The sequence below is a fragment of the Euphorbia lathyris genome, chromosome 1 (genome assembly GCF_963576675.1).
Source record: "Euphorbia lathyris chromosome 1, ddEupLath1.1, whole genome shotgun sequence".
NCBI lineage: Eukaryota > Viridiplantae > Streptophyta > Magnoliopsida > Malpighiales > Euphorbiaceae > Euphorbia > Euphorbia lathyris.
The window spans coordinates 122,439,420-122,456,368 of NC_088910.1; the positions used below are offsets into that span (position 1 = coordinate 122,439,420).

The 16,949-nt window shown below is 32.0% G+C and overlaps 1 protein-coding gene across 1 annotated transcript; it reads left to right on the plus strand.

Moving 5' to 3' along the window:
* The first annotated feature begins 10,644 nt into the window (after nt 1-10,644).
* On the plus strand, nt 10,645-15,997 carry LOC136210845 (homeobox protein BEL1 homolog). The gene is made up of 4 exons (XM_066002266.1): nt 10,645-12,046; nt 12,464-12,846; nt 14,159-14,219; nt 15,220-15,997. Exons 1-4 carry the CDS (start codon nt 11,156-11,158, stop codon nt 15,823-15,825), a joined length of 1,941 nt encoding a protein of 646 aa, XP_065858338.1. The 5' UTR covers nt 10,645-11,155; the 3' UTR covers nt 15,826-15,997.
* Nucleotides 15,998-16,949: the final 952 nt, after the last annotated feature.

The following is a 16,949-nucleotide window of genomic DNA, read 5'->3' on the forward strand; positions in this document are numbered from 1 at the left end:
GTATCAATTCATAACCACATATATAGTCGAGACGTCTCTTAACGTTGCCTATCCCATATGGTCTTACCCAACACTTCTTTGCCATACCCAATAGGTCTTCAAACTGTGTACACAGGCCATGTCCCTCACTGAACATGGTCTTCAAATATAAAACCACCGATCCGGATAACTCTCGATGGATATAAAATCATAAAATCATAACATGCTCAAATGTCCTTGCACAATCAAATTCCAAACTATTTCATACTCATAAATCATTTGGCTTCAATTAGCCATTTTGTATCATAAAAATCATATTTGGACTTCAATCCAAAATAATAACAAAAATAACCGCAACAGATTTCTCAATCCAAAAACAATTCGTAAGAAATCATCAAATTCATTTTGTTCACTATAGATATATATTGAAACCAAAAACATATATGTATATATGTAAATCAACCAAATTAAGCATTACATCAACATAATCAAGTAAAATCTGAAATTCACATAGAAGCATAATCAATCAATTGCTTCATTTGAACCATAATTTCACAATAAAAAGCAAAATCGTAAAAAACCCAAATTTTACAAAATTCCTGCATAACCTTAAAATATCAATTTCGGAAACTTCTTTGATTATATATATATATATATATCTATATACATAAAACTCAAAATATAGTTGATAGTTACTTACCTTGGCTTCTAATTGAAGAAAACAACCCGTTCAATTCGCCTCTAAATTCTGTCTAAGACGTTTCCCTCCAATCACTGCCGAAACTTAAAAACTCTTCGATTAGGACTTAGATTTATGTATAAGGATGCTATGGTTTAAATTTCGAATAATTCGGACGATCGAATCTCCGTAAATCAAAGAAACGGTGGAGAAACGGTTCAGAAAAAACTGATGAAACAGAAAAAGAAATAAAAAGAAAAAGAAAGATATACATCACCGCCTAGGATTTCTGTTATATATATCAAATTTGATAAATATCGCATTTGATCTTCCATCTTATATAATCTTTTAAAATTATTCTAAACTTTTAATTTACACATAAAACCATCAAATTAACTCCAAACTTTTCCTATAGCACCAAATAAAAATCACACACCTAATAATTATCATATATACTAATATCAAAATATAAATTCTAGAAATTTAGTCACGGACGTGACACTCTTGACTTAGTGAGCCTACCGAGAGGAAAAAAGGTTAGTATTCCCGCTCAAAATCTAGCCTATGAATTCCAACAAATGCATGATGAAGTTAAAGAGAAGGTTGAAGAGAAGAATGTTAAGTTGAAGGCTAAAGCCAATGAGCACCGAAGGGATGTCCAATTTGAAGTCGAGGATGAAGTCATGGTGTATTTAAGAAAAGAGCGTCTAGCTAGTGCCCCGAGTAGCAAGCTTCAACCTAGCAGATACGGTACATACAAGATCATCAAACGAGTCAATGCGAATGCTTATCATGTAGCACTCATGAGGAAGACGTCTCCATCATATAATGTGCGATATTTGAGTCCTTTCAAGCCGGATGCGTCTCTCGAGCATACTACTACAGACTTGGGATTCAATTCTTTTCGCGAAGAAGTGAATGATGAGGGTATCAATAAAGAAGTGGGAAAGTTACTGAAACAACGTTCACACAGCATGTAAGAATAGCCACACGTCGTGTGACTCATGGGCACCAACGAAAAAGAACAGCTAACGAATCCACACGGTGTGTATCTTGCGATACGACATGTGGATTATCAAAATTTCATCTCACACGATTTGACACTTTTTCACATGATGTGTGAGATTATTTTCAAGAGTTTGGTTATGTTGTAGAACTTATTCTTGACAATTCTAAAAATGTTTGTTCACAATAAACTAAAACTTTAATGTGCAAATACAATTTAGTCATGAATTAAAATAAAATAGTAAAATTGACAAGGAAAATAATTGATCTAGATGCAGCCGCCATTGATGAAGTGGAAAAAAAGTATTTGTGCATAAGATGCACCAACAACAAGTGACTAGGAAGAATCAAAGTCAATATTAATATTTATTGAGGAATATTAATTCATTTTATATAAAAATAAATTAAGAAAGAATAATATAGTATATAATATAATATATGTTGGACCAGATAACAATATATAGTACACTCTTATTCTGTTAGTCACTGTTTTACCATAGTTTGTGTCAGCATGAAAGCATCTGTATCTCTATGTGTATGTTTGCTATTTTTCCAAGATAAATATATCCATACCTTTCTTTCATATTTTCTTCATTTTAATAAACTAATTAATTCAGAAACATACAATATATATATAAATATGTCTTGGAAAACTATATAGATTCTTGGATCCATTAAAGACCCAAATTATTAGTTTCTTTTTTGTTTTTATCAATTTTAGAGATAAAAGGTTAATTTACTTGTGAATTTATTGGAATTGACTATTTTTATTTTTATTCTTCAAAATAGTCTAATGTGCTCTCATGGTGAAAATTCACCTCCATTATAACTAATTTTTTAAGGATTTCCATCTGATGGTTAAGAATGGCAGATCAACGATTTTGTAAACAGAAAGTCGAAATGAGCCAATTATAAGTGTGTAATAGGTTTTTAAAGCCAATTACAAGTGTGTGATAGATTATTTTAAAAGTTCAAAATGTCAATAGCCAAAATTTGACAAGTTTAAAGATGTAAATATGCATTAAACCTCCAAAATACGTTTGAAATCCCTTCACTTGATAATTAAATTTTTTTATTAGGTCTGATTAATGGTAGTTTAGTGTGAAACATTAATAAAGTCAACGTGTCGTATCAATAAATTTATGGTATTATATGAATAGAGATTACCATTTGTCGATTTTTTTTAAATAATATTAGTGTAAAATATATGATCTCTTCTTTAAAAAAAAGAAAATTTTATCCTATGATTATTTGGGGAGAGTAGATATAACCTACATATACAAAATAATGTGATTTTAAATTTAATATACCAGACAGTGCAATTTCAAATCTTATTAAGAAAACACAAGTTTTTTTCATGCGTAATTTTAATATTCCGCCACTCCAATCTCCAGCATTCTGCCCACCCAATAAGGTTTGAAATTACATGGGTGTATTTTGTTAATAAAAACACAATTTTCTATTAACGATACTTAAAAACCATCTGATAAATTTTAGGCTTGAGATTGTATTGTTTATAAGAAGAGGCTAAATCCGTTATCCCACAATAAGGGTCCATTTGTCTTACCTACGGTTTGTTGTTGCTGTTTTCTGTTTGCTATTGGAAAAAAGTTGTTTTTCCAAAAAGAAGGGAGTCTCTGCTTTTGTAAAAGACTGCTAAAAAGCACACAGAATGTCACTAACCAAACACATAAAACTTTCCATTTTGAAGTGAAAATGCAAACAGGAATGTGAAAAGCAGCTATCAAACACCCCCTAACTGTAGATTTAGGGCCCGTTTATTTTACCTACTGTTTGTTGTTGCTGTTTACTATTTGCTGTTACAGTTTGCTGTTTGCTGTTGCCGTTTGATGTTTGCTGTTACGGTTTGCTGTTTACTGTTGGAAAAATCTGTTTTTTCAAAAAGCAGAGATTCTCTGCTTTTGTAAAAGGCTGCTTTTCAGGTGTGAAAGGCAAACATGAGGTCACTAACCAAACACCTAATGCTGTTTTTCAGCTTTAAAAGGCAAACAAAAGATTACTAACCAAACACTTAAAACTCTGCATTTTAAAATGAAAATGCAACAGAGGCATGAAAAAAAGCAACCAAACGAACCTTTAAGAATGAAAATATAATTTTACTTTCTCCAAGAAAAACAAAAAGAGAGAGTGAAATATGAAACCTAAGGGAACCAAAATGTACATTTACAAAAGGACACCTTGTCCAATTAATCAATACAGAGAGAGAAAGACCCTATTGCCATAATTTAAAGGTACTATACACAATCTCAACGTCATCAATATAATAATTTGATTATATTCTAATATAATCAATTAAGTTGAAAATATTATCTAAATAAAGCAAAGCTGTATAAACCTATAAGTACTGCCATACCCACCCATAAATATAAACCTCATATAGGTTGGTCCATAAATAAAATAAAATAATGATAATAATAAATGGACCACTCTATAACCAAAAAAAAAAAAAAGTAGTTACAAGTTTCAAAAACGTTGTCTAAAATGAAGACTGGGCAGCATCAAAACTCAGAAACTCACAGTTTCTTTTAAACCCCCGAATTTTGTGGGTGGTGCTAAATTGCAAAAAAAAAGAAAAATAAAAGTATCAAGAAAACATATGTGAAGCCGTACGATTTGCTTTTGGAAGGTCAGTTTAAAAAGAAGCTATTAACATATAAAATCTAATGAAAGTTACGTAAGCTTAGCTGAGACTATGTGTGTCAGTACTCACTCTCATAATGTATTTTTTTTTTTTTTTTTTTTTTTACAGAACTTTGTGTAATTTTTTTTTTTTTTTTATTTGGATTGGAGGGAGGGGTTAATGTGGGCTGGGGGTGCGGATGATAAGGCGCGGGGGGAGGGGGGGAATTGCTGGTGGGGTTGGCCGGTGGAGTTTGAGTGGCGGTGGGGGCAGACGAGAAAGGGGGGCAAAGTGGAAATATATATGGCAAGCGGCGGAGAAACCTTGGTTCATAGGACCACCTTCTATTTTTAACGGACATCAATTAAAGACTGTTTTTTTTTTTTATTATTTCTTGTCCTCCACTCTCACCTTTTGGCGCGTGTTCTCTCTCTCCTTATTATTATTAATTTTTTTTGATGGATTATTATTATTATTATTATTGTTTTTCCTGAGTTCAATTTCAATATATCGTTTAATTTTTTTTATTAGGTATGACATAAATTGATATTTATTAGAAATGTTAGAAATTAAAATCTTATTATTTATAAGTTAAATTTACACTTCCCTTTTGATCTTATGAGCCCGTTTGTTTTATCTACTGTTTGTTGTTCCTGTTTGTTGTTACGGTTTGCTGTTTGCTGTTTCTGTTTGCTATTTGCTGTTTGTTGTTGCTGTTACAGTTTGCTGTTTGCTGTTGGAAAAAGCTGTTTTTCCAAAAAGCAGAGATTCTCTGCTTTTGTAAAAGGCTGTTTTTCGGGTGTAAAAGGCAAACAAGAGGTCACTAACCAAACGCCTAAAACTCTCCATTTTGAAGTGAAAAGGCAAACAGTAGCATGAAAAAGAGCAACCAAACACCTCATATATATGGCTGACCTTCAACTTATAAAATGTGGATTACTAAACTTAGCCACCATTTTCCACCTCTAGCTCCGTGAAAAGACGAAACTGTCCTTGCAACAAATTCACTAATCCTCTCAAAAACTCAAAACTCTCTAAAATCTAATCCGGACTAATTTGATAAATAAAAAACATGGGAAATGACTAATGATACGTAATTTTGTTCGAAAATATGTTTTATTTACGGTTGTTTATAGTAAAATCGAATGATTTTTAAAATATCAATTTTTCAGTGTCGGGGCATGTGAACAATATGCTTCCACCACAGGTGGGACGTATGAACATCACGCCCCACCACAGGTGGAGGCATATGAACAATATGCCTCCACCTGTGGTGGGGCGTGATGTCCATACGCCTCACCACACTGTATTTTTGTGTCTAACGATTATATTCTAAATCACAACAGACATATTTTTCTTCCATATATAAATAGAGGACTAAAGCTTCATTTGCAAATTAGAGAACTTGCATCAAATTATTCAATTTCAAGATTATGAGAAGTCTTTCCGAAAATCGTTCAAAGAGATTCAAAATTGAGTGTTCCTCATCAAAGATTCGAATATTCAACAATCAATTTTCTTTTAAAAAGTTTCTTAAGTAATCTCAAAAGTAAGATTGTAAACACAGTAGTTTATATATAGGGGAGTTTAATCATTGGAGCTATAAAAGTGATCAAAGTTATGATTCTTGCCAGAAAAAAGAATTGTAGTTGTCTGTCAAGCACCCGCAAGACTTGATAAGTTTGGTATTAGAGCTTGCAAAAAGTACTGTCAGATTTATTAAGCACATATAAGCTTAACTAGGTTTTATTAAGCACATATAAGCTTAACTTATATTTCTTAACTATCCGTAAGCTTAGGTGAGGCTTGATCCGTACGTATTAAAGGATTGAATTAAAATCTCAAGCTGAACCTTGAGAAGTGGTGTAGACATTGATTTGCCCAACCACCATAAAACTCTTTATGTCAAATCTCTTTTATCTCTATTTTTTATTATTATTATGTTTATTTAATTTACAATTATAAAATTACCACTTTGAGATTTTAAACACACAATTAAGTCTACTTACAGAAATGTGTTTGGAGTTTTACTAATATTAAATTCCGCATCTTAAGTAAATCTATATTCAAAGGCAAAATACATCTTGAGTAAAAAGATATTTTTCAATAATATTTTTTATTAAAGATAAATTCTAAAAAACCTTGTGTTTACATTTTTGTCAATTGCATGCCTGGGGTTTTTGTTTTGTCCAAACGGGCACTGGCGTTTTCCGTTTTACTAAAAACAATGATCTTTTAGTTTGACACTATAAAAGTGACCGTTAACGACCTCAAAATGAAAAATCCCAAACATTAAAGATGTTTTAGTAACATATTTACTATGAAACCAAATTTTTTTATTTTCCAAAATAATAATGTTCAAAGCTTTCTCTCTCTAAACATTTAATTTCTCTATTCTTACCAAACAACACCTAAATGACCTCAAAATAAAAAAGTTTAAGAATTAAAGTTGTTTAGAATATCATCAATTCTTGAAATGTTTCAATTTTAAGGTCGTCAGAGGTCATTAAAAAAAGATATTTTTTTTTATCAAAGTGAAAAGCCTCAATCATATCTTGGTCGCCAAAAACAATCTTAGTCCTCGTTTGGACAAAAAAAAACATAGACATTCAATTGACAAAAAGTGTAATGTCATGTTTTTTTTAAGAATTTGCCCTTTTATATACTCAAAATAATTTTTATTTGAATAAATATCACATTCACCCCTTTAGAATATTTTTTAGCCTACTTGGAACCAACATTTGGTATCAGAGCTTAACTATTGCCTTATAAATTTAACCATCTAAGAGTTAAAGATTCCAATATGGTTAGCAATTCAAATAGCTTTCCAAAATGGTTCTCCAAATGGCCAATCCATCACAAAACCAACCTTGTTCTATGGTACTAACTATATATTCTGGAAAACAATGATGAGTATTTTTTATCCAATATGTGGATATACGGGTCTGAAGATTAATCAAGAATAGACCTTATCTTCAGACATTTATCATTAATGACAAAATGGTTTCTAAGACAAAAAAATGATGAGTTTTCATGATGATGTAGCTTGAAATCGACTGAAGGTTTTAATCGTCAACCAACAAAGAATCCGATCTTCTCAAGCTAAACTTGAAGGTTGAGTTAACCCAATGGATGTGAAATCCAAGCTCTCAATGGAGGCTATAAGTTTAATTCATCAAAAGTTGTGGAACATTACAAAAAGGAGAGTTTAAATACTCTCCCAAATAAGAAGGGAAAAGACCAAAAACCCATGAATAGGGTTTTGGCCAAAACATGTGCACAATGGCAAAATAGGGAGATAGGATAATTCATGGCAAAAGAGTAATAAGAAGGTAATGGCAAAACAGTAAATAATGGTGGCAGAAAATGGTCCCCTCAAAGTAAGAACTTGGAGGAGAAGTATTCTCCTGGACAAGTACGCCCCGCGCCCTAGCATCTACACCCCGCGTATATGTGCCTCTGAACTGGGAGGTGCTGGTTCGTGCTCGTTACGCGCGGCGTCCTGTGGAACACGCCCCGCGTCATTAGGCTCCTGAGTCTTAAGGTTCGGTGGGTGGAGATCTACGTGTGGCGCCCAAGGTGTACGCACCGCGTGTTTGACCTTCTGGGGAATTTCCACCTCGGGGTTGTCATCCACGTCCCGCGTACTACTGGTGGCGCCCCGCGTCCCCACATTGCTTGATTCTCCTCCCATATCCGCACTCTCCACGCCGTGCGCCTGGATAGACACGCCCTGCGTGCCCTCTGTTTTGGTTTGTTCTTCCTTCTCTTTCGAGGGATTCTCTCGATTAGCTCCTCGCTGCTCCGGGCTCGGGCTTAGGGATAAGATGCCCTCATCATATGATCCAAAATGTGACATTGATCCACGTGTAAATAATGTTTTTTTTAAGAATATTCGACAGAGTATCGGTAGGGAACTAATTTATTGAAGCAACAGAATAAATTGATGATATACAGCTAGATCATATATATATGCAACATAAGCTCAACCGAAAATGCATATTTTGATTGTGCACATTTATTTTGTTACATTTTTATTACACATTAAATGGAATATGAAAGAGCGCGTGGAAATAGGAGAAAATGGAGTGGAAATAAAAAGAAAAAAAGAAAAGGAAAGGGAAAATGGTCCCCTATGAAAAGAAGAAGATGGGTGGAGTATTTTAATTCAGCAATAAATAAGAATTAGATGGGGAAACTATTGGACCACCTCATCTCTATTTTCTTTTTCTTTCTACAGTCCCTTTTTTTGGCAACATTTTTTTTAAATCAAATAAAAATCCACACCTTCAAATGCATCTATTCTTTTTTTTATTATTCTCATCTCTTAATTTCTATTCTCAACTCAAACAAATTGTTCATATAACTAACCAACTATCAATTAATATTCAATTTAAAGCTCATTTGTTTTTGTTATTTACTAGTAGATATAAAAATAAAAATTGATTAGGATTGAAAAACAGTTATTACATGCTATTTTTAAAAGAAAATTGACTAATATTTACTCACTAAGATGTATATAGAATTTTTGAGGTTTGATAAATCTTAGATAAATGTAAAATTCTTGAATCTGTTTGCATAATCTTAAACAATAAATATTCAATTGTAATCAAACTCCATAGTACTTACAAATTTATTTTGTTATAAAAAGCTTAAGCGCTCGTTTGGTTCAATAGTTTACTGTTAGGTATTAGATATTAGTTTATTTTTATTTTTTAAGCAGTTGTTTATATAAAACACTTTGTTTTATCTTTTATTTGGAATTGAAAGGAAAAAAATAGCTTTGAATAATGAAACCAACCGGACACTAAATAAATAGACCAATTCGTTTTAAAGTTTTTTAAATAAAAATATACCTATTCATTTTTATTATTAATAAGTCGTAATTAGAGTGGAAATTTCCCATCTCTGTGGGGGATTTGCTCCAACGGAACGACTTTTCCTATAAAGTCCAAGAGACGGGGCGGGGACCTCTCTCCCATATCATAAGAATTCTTAAAAATACATATGAAGTGTTATTTAGATTAATGTACTTTTTATATTGGATAATTTGTAGTTTATATGAATTTTTAGATTTTTTTTTATATTTGGATAATTTTTATTTATTTTGATATTTAGTAGATTGATGTAATACTTATTAATTATGATTGATGCATTTTTTTTGTTTCAAGTATGTTAATTTTTTTATAGATGACATTTACATAATTGTATAATACGATTTTTTTTAATTACATTAAAGAAAATATTACTTACAATTTTAGTAATGAGGAATGTGGATACCACAGGGACACAAATCCTTATCCCTGCAAGGATGGAGATGAAGACAAATTTTCTTTTTTCCATTTTATAACGGAAACGAGGTTGAGAATTTCTCCATTTAGACAAGAACATGAATGGAGAATATATTGTTCATGTGGATATTGATAACCAAATGAATTTTGATCATTCACTGTTGATCTAACCGTGAATCATTAAAATGTATTTGGTCTTCAAGATCAATGTAAACACACTACTGAGAAGTAATCTTCATCTCTATCCCACTCCATTTACCATCCTAAATATTAAAATAAATTACATATTTTGACACAAAATATTAATTATTTAAACAAGGTTAAATACTAATTTGATTTTTGTTTGTTTGTTTTTCTACGCTAAATAGTAAATATGTGTTCGATTAGGATCGAAAAACTATTGCTAGTAACTATTTTGAAAGAAAATCAACTAACACGCATCTATTAATTACCTGAAAAACAATTACTACAAAGAAATAAATTGAATTATACATATATTATTGTGATTTTAGAAAAAGGAAGCCAAAACCCAAAATGTTAATTACCATAAACTACTTAAACTAGTACTAAAAGATTCTATTTAGGACCACAAACAAAAGAGTTTGAGCAAAACACTCCAATCAATCCACCACTACAAACCCATGAATAGGATTTCTTGGGATTATTCTCAACTATAAAAATATATTAAAAATCATTTCAATATCATTAAAATTCACCATTAATCATTAATTAATTACTCTTAATCTCACAATAATAATAATAACCCTTATAAAGAAGAGCAAGAACAAAGAACAAGATCATGTGGCGGCTTGTAGTTTGAGTAGCAGGCAAAGGACTATCATTACTTTCTGTTTCTTCTTGCTTCTTTTTCATTATAGTACTATGGAACTTCTTATTCTTCTTCTTCTTCTTTTTTAATTTTTTTTTAATTTTTTAATTTTTTAAAATAATATTTAAATAAAAGGGATTATTTTAAATTCTTAATTTTTAATTGGTGGGTGTGAAATGATTGAGGGGTTTTTATATGATTTTTTTTCTCACTAAGGAAGTCTATTTTGTATGCATTTATAACTTGCTCAATTGACCCACTTGGCTTGGCCTAGAGAGAGAAACTAAACTCATTTCAATGGCTACTATAGCTAGAGACTCATCATCATCATCATTTCATTTCCTCTATATCTCTTGTTTCTGATTTTCATTTCTGGGTATTCCATTAACACAAAAAGGAATCATCTTTCTCTCTCTAAACCTCACTCTCCATTTCTCTCATCTTCTTGTTCTTGTTCTTTAATAAAGCTCAACTCTTTCTTCCTCCAATTGGTAAAATCTCAATACCCTTTATCTTAACTCATGGTCTCCTCATAAATTAGTAACCAATTCAATATTCTTTCTATTTTTGTTCAAAAAAAGCCTATTCATTTCACCTTTGAACATTGATCTATTGCTTTTATGTTATTTAACTGTGCTTTAATGGCGTGCCCTTGTTGGTTGAGTAAAGGATCTTAATTAGTATTTCCCCCTTTCTTTTTATATCTCTCTTCAATTCATATATATATATATATGGCTAGACATCTGTGTGAAGACAAGTCAAGAAACATGGTAGTATCATCATCTTCAGCTGGATTTTGTTACTCAGATGTTTCATCAAGTAATCCAAATAACATCCAAGCCCATATGGGTAACCCCATCCATGGCTATGAAACAAATCCAGAGATCTTCAATTTGACTACTGGGATGGAGATGATAGGGTTTTCAAGGAATCTACAACAACAACAACATCATGATCGTGATGAGGATGATGATGATCAATTCAGCAACAAACATGATTTCACAATTGGGATTTCTGAAACTAGTAGTGAGAATCATAATCATCATCATAATCTTATAGTTGGGCATGATTCTTGGAATCAAGAGCAACAAAACAGGTTACTTGTTGATGATTCTTCAATTAGGTGTGTTTTTCCTTGTGAAGGAAATGAGAGACCAAGTCAAGGACTTTCACTCTCTCTTTCTTCTACTAATCCTTCTACTATTGGATTACAGTCTTTTGAGCTTAGACACACTAATTCCCATCAAAATCACCAAGAGGAATTGAGGTTTTTGAATTCCTCATCAAGTTCTAGAGATGGGTTTTTTGGAAAATCAGCTATGATGCAAGATAATGATCACTATTTGCCCAAACCAAACTTGCAACATCATCAAAATCAAGGGCAGCAGTTTCAGGCAAGGAATTCAAAGTACTTAGCAGCTGTTCAAGAGCTATTGAATGAGTTTTGTAGCCTTGGAACAAGGCAAATTAATGATCAACAAAAGCCCCAAAAGAGGAAAAATTGGGATGATGAAAATAGTACTAGTACTAATTCATCTTCTTCAAGGAAACAATCTCTTTGTTCACTTGAATTCATGGAATTGCAGAAGAGAAAATCAAAGCTACTTTCAATGCTTGAAGAGGTATATATATCTATATTAATTTCATGAAATTTCTTGTTTTTATTCTGTAAAGTTACAAACTTTAAAATAGGTGAAAAGGGGGAAGAACAAGTTGTGTCTTGATCTTAATTAGTGAAACCTTTTTTTTTTTTTTTGCTGGGTAGTTGATAAATTGGAGGAATCTTCAATCTTTTGTTTTTTGGAACTAATTTAGAGACTTGGGTCCTCTCCATTAATGCTCACATAGTGACAATATTAGCTTTTGATAAAAACCCTCTTTAAAAAAATTTACTTTTTTTAACATATCAAACTTTGTTTTCATCTTATTTTTCCTTGGATGTATCTATCAAATATCAAAGATGAATCCTTTTTGTTTTTTAGTTTTGTTTTCAATGGCTGGCTGAGAAACTTCATTTCACTCTTATCTATCTTTATTAGGTAGATAGAAGATACAGGCACTATTGTGATCAAATGAAGGCAGTGGTGGCAAGTTTTGAAGGTGTGGCCGGTGCCGGAGCGGCGACGGTGTACTTGTCATTAGCTTCAAAGGCTATGTCAAGGCATTTTAGGTGTTTAAAAGATGGGATTCTTGGTCAAATATATGCAACTAAGAAGGCTATGGGAGAGAAAGATCCAATTGCACCAGGGACAACAAGAGGAGAGACACCTAGATTGAAAGTACTTGATCAAACTTTAAGACAACAAAGAGCAATTCAACAAATGACTATGATGGAAACTCATCCTTGGAGGCCTCAAAGAGGCTTGCCTGAAAGATCTGTTTCTGTTCTTCGTGCTTGGCTTTTTGAGCATTTCCTTCACCCGTAAATTTCCTCTCTTTCCTTCTTTTAATATGAAAAAGATCTCGGGTTAGATCCTCGCATTAGTAGCTTTAAGTGCAACTAAAGCATGGGGGTCGATCCATGACGCCTAGATATCGGTTGCCTTAATAGCGACTTAATGTCCGTTTAGTTCTATTTTTCGTAGCTTCTTTCTTCTTTGGTTTGGTTGAACAATAGATAAAAAATGTTCGGTTAAAATTGATAAACAACTATCTGCAAGGATGGAGACATGGCGATTCCCCGGCCTCCGGAACCACCTCTACCAATGGTTGTTTCGGTCTCCTGTCTCTAACAGATTTGGGATTTGGAGGCGCAAAATGACCTCCCAAATCTATATGTTAAAAAAAAAAAATTGGCTTAGAAAAGTATAAAATAGGATTGAAAAAACAAAACTTGATCTAGAAAAGTGTAGTTAGATTTTATACCGTGAATCTTTTTTTTATATAGGCCGGTGCAAAATTTTACCCCATGGGGAGCAGTCCTGCATTTGCCACTGACTTTGGTAGCTATTTTGAAAAGAAAATCAACTAATATCTATTATATATCACAAAAAATTAACACAATTAAAAGTATACATCAACACTTGAATCAAACAAACCCTAAACCTCAAATAGGACCAATAGAGAATGTCTTAAAAAAACAAGATGTTTGGTTCAACTATTATTGATATGCAATAGAATTTAACTGTAGTTGTTTCTCAATTCTAACTGAACATTATGTCTACTGTTTGGAGTTAAACAACCAAAAAAGTAGAAACAAATGGCCACAGTGTCTTTCTCTCTCTTAATGTCTAAATATGGACAGTCGGGAAGATTTCTTGGATTCGATTCCTCATCGGAAAGAATCAAGAAAGTCTTAACAGTAATTAAACTCTGAACTGAATTGATTTGATTGAGTGAGAATGAGAATAGCTAAAAGGAATTGAATGTCTATATATAAGTAGAAAACAAAAGAGATATAGTGAGAGAATCAATGTTTTGTTCTAAGAAAAGAGTATAATAATAAAATGCAAATGTGTGTGTTTTATTACAAGACAGTAACTTCATTCCTTGCTTAGTCAAAAACAAATGCAATGTGTTTGTTAGTTTGTACCCAACTCAACTCAACTCTATTCAATTATTTATTTCTGTTCCTATTTTTATAATTTTTGTGGATTTGATTCTATTTCATAGGGCCCATTTTTTTCTATTTGTGTGTATGAAATGTAGTTCCTGTAGTACTACTGTATATATATATATATATGATTTAATTATATAGTTTTTTATTTAATGGTAAATTTGAAACCTTTTTGCAGATACCCAAGTGATGTTGATAAACATATATTAGCCCGCCAAACAGGTCTCTCAAGAAGCCAGGCACGTCCACATCACTCTATAGCTTAATCTAATCATTGCTTTAATTATTTTATATTATCAATGTGGAATATCTTCTTAGGATCCATTAATTTAATATAATTTAAGATTTGCATGTTATATATAGGAAAAAAACATATTAAGGCTCCTAATGTTTTTGATTATTTTTTTTTGTTGATTAAGTATTAATTTCAGTTTAACACAATGAACCTTGATGAATTATAATTGAATATATTAATTCTATAGTAATCAATGAATATAAAACTCATCAGCTTTATTTATTTTATTTGCATGAGAAACTTTGTATTTTTAATAGTTTGAAATCATTTTTTTATATAACTAATGTAGTTATAGAGAAATCGTAAAAACTTTATTTTGAGTTGTAAAAAATATAATTTTAAATACAAATAAAATAAGTAATATTAAACTGATTCAGCAAACAACAACTTAATGTGTGCGATATAAGTAACGTGTCAAATTGAAAGATAGTTTTTTCCTTTTAAATACTATGTATTGAGCTATTTATCTTTCAATTTGACATATTATAAACTTTTAATTAGTTATAATCATACACATTGAAACTTTCATTAAACGAGACAATTATATGTAAGAACTCGTTTGTTTGCTGGAAAATATTATACATTAAAATATTTTTTTGATTTTCCATTATTTGTTTGTTTAGGAAAATAAGTTAATAGAAAATTTTAGGTTATATAGTGAAACAAATGTTTTACCTTTTGAAAAACAGTAAAACATTCTACTGGACCTTTTGGAACTCTATTTCATTTCTTTTTACCTTTTGAGTATAACAATCACCCACCACTTCTTCTCATTTTTCAGTATTGTAGTCAAACATTAGAAAATATTTTATTTTCCAACAAAAAAAAAAGTTTTCCTAAGCCAAAAAATTTCAATACTTTTTAGATAGATTTTAAGTAAGTCAACATAAAATCTCTAGTTTAAGCGGTTTGAGGTTTGAGTAACATTTGATAAATTGAAACAGGTTTCAAATTGGTTCATAAATGCAAGAGTAAGGCTATGGAAACCCATGATTGAAGAAATGTACACAGAAGAAGCAAAAGACCAAGAACACAACAACATGACTGCTGGTGCTTCCTCCGACGGAATGACAGATCTAGAAGACACCATTAATCACATGAACACAACAACATCAGATCAAAAACCAACAGCAGATCAACTTCTTCGGATCGATTCAGAATGTCTTTCCTCAATCATCTCATCAAACCCAGACAAAAACGACACTTCCAAGATATTCGGATCAGCTGCATTTGGTGCAGTTGAACTTGACTTCTCTTCCTACAATCACCATACAGGAACAGGTGGAGTTTCATATGCTACTCATCATAATCATCATAATCATGGTGGATTCAACGGTGGAGGAGTGTCGTTGACATTAGGGTTACAACAGCATGGTGAAAGTGGAGTGAGTTTAGCATTCTCACCTGCTTCACAGAGCTCTCTATTTTACCCAAGAGATCATATTGATGAATGTCAAGCAGTTCAGTACTCTATTTTAGATGGAGAAGCTCAGAATTTGCCTTACAGGAATTTGATGGGGGCTCAGTTGTTACATGATTTAGCTGGTTAATTTACTTTTTATTATATAGTTTAGGCATGCCATAGATCAAATTAAATTAATAGCTATATATATATATATGGAAATTAAATAGTTTTGCTTTCTTTTTTTTCTTCCATTAATTGGAAGGAACGATCTCTATTTCATGATGCAAGATTTATACAGATATATTTCTTTCTGCTGATATCTGTTTTTTTGTTTTTTTATTATTCTTTTTTCATAATCAGGTCATCCATCAAGTTGTTGGAACATCTTTTATGGCCCCTCTTCCATTTTTTTATATTAAAAAGGCTTGATACTTTTTCAGTCCGTGTTAACTCTCTCAACTCATCAAATATAACATTTTATGCCTTTTAGTTTTATATATATATATGTTTCAAAGCAATGAAGGAATAATTCACATCAAGACACGGAACGTGTATTAGAGTGGATGCAAAATGTGTCTGGAAGGTGCAATACCATATAGCATATAAGGGGTGCGAATTGTTATATTTCTTGAGTCAAGGAGCCTAATAAGTCGTCCTCTAAATTAAAGGGGAAAAGTGAAAAAAAAATGACAAATTAAAGGAGATAGGAAGGTATAAAGTCTATTAAAAGACTGAAAGTTAGAAGTTAGAGAGAAAAACATCCCAATTAGGTTGGCACACCCTCGGACACACCCCAAACCATTAGGCACACACTTAATCTAATAGGTATATTAAAACTGAAACTCTGAGATTCCTAACGTAATCAACTTGAATCCTTTTTATCCGTCAAGTTAACTAGTTTACAAATAATCAACAATGAGTATCCCAAAATTGGACTAAAAGCAGTAGCAAAGGTAGCCTAGTGCTTGGGAGGGCCAAAGTTCCCCTATTCTGGCGAAATACGAGCAGGACGTACTCTCCATCAGAATTAGCCCCCCTCTCCAGGAAACAGATCCAGGAGGCTTGAGCACCCACTGATTGCTGGAAAACGCTGATAATTCTATGGAAATTTTATATGGTGCTTAAATTTTGTAGGTAAAAACGCTAAAAAATTATCAATTTAGCATCCATAAATGAAGAGAGACCACCACAAGAATCCTGTGTCACTGAATCCTCCATCCGTCACCGCCCCTCTCCTCTTGGACCTTCTCCCTCTCTTCTGATGTCTGA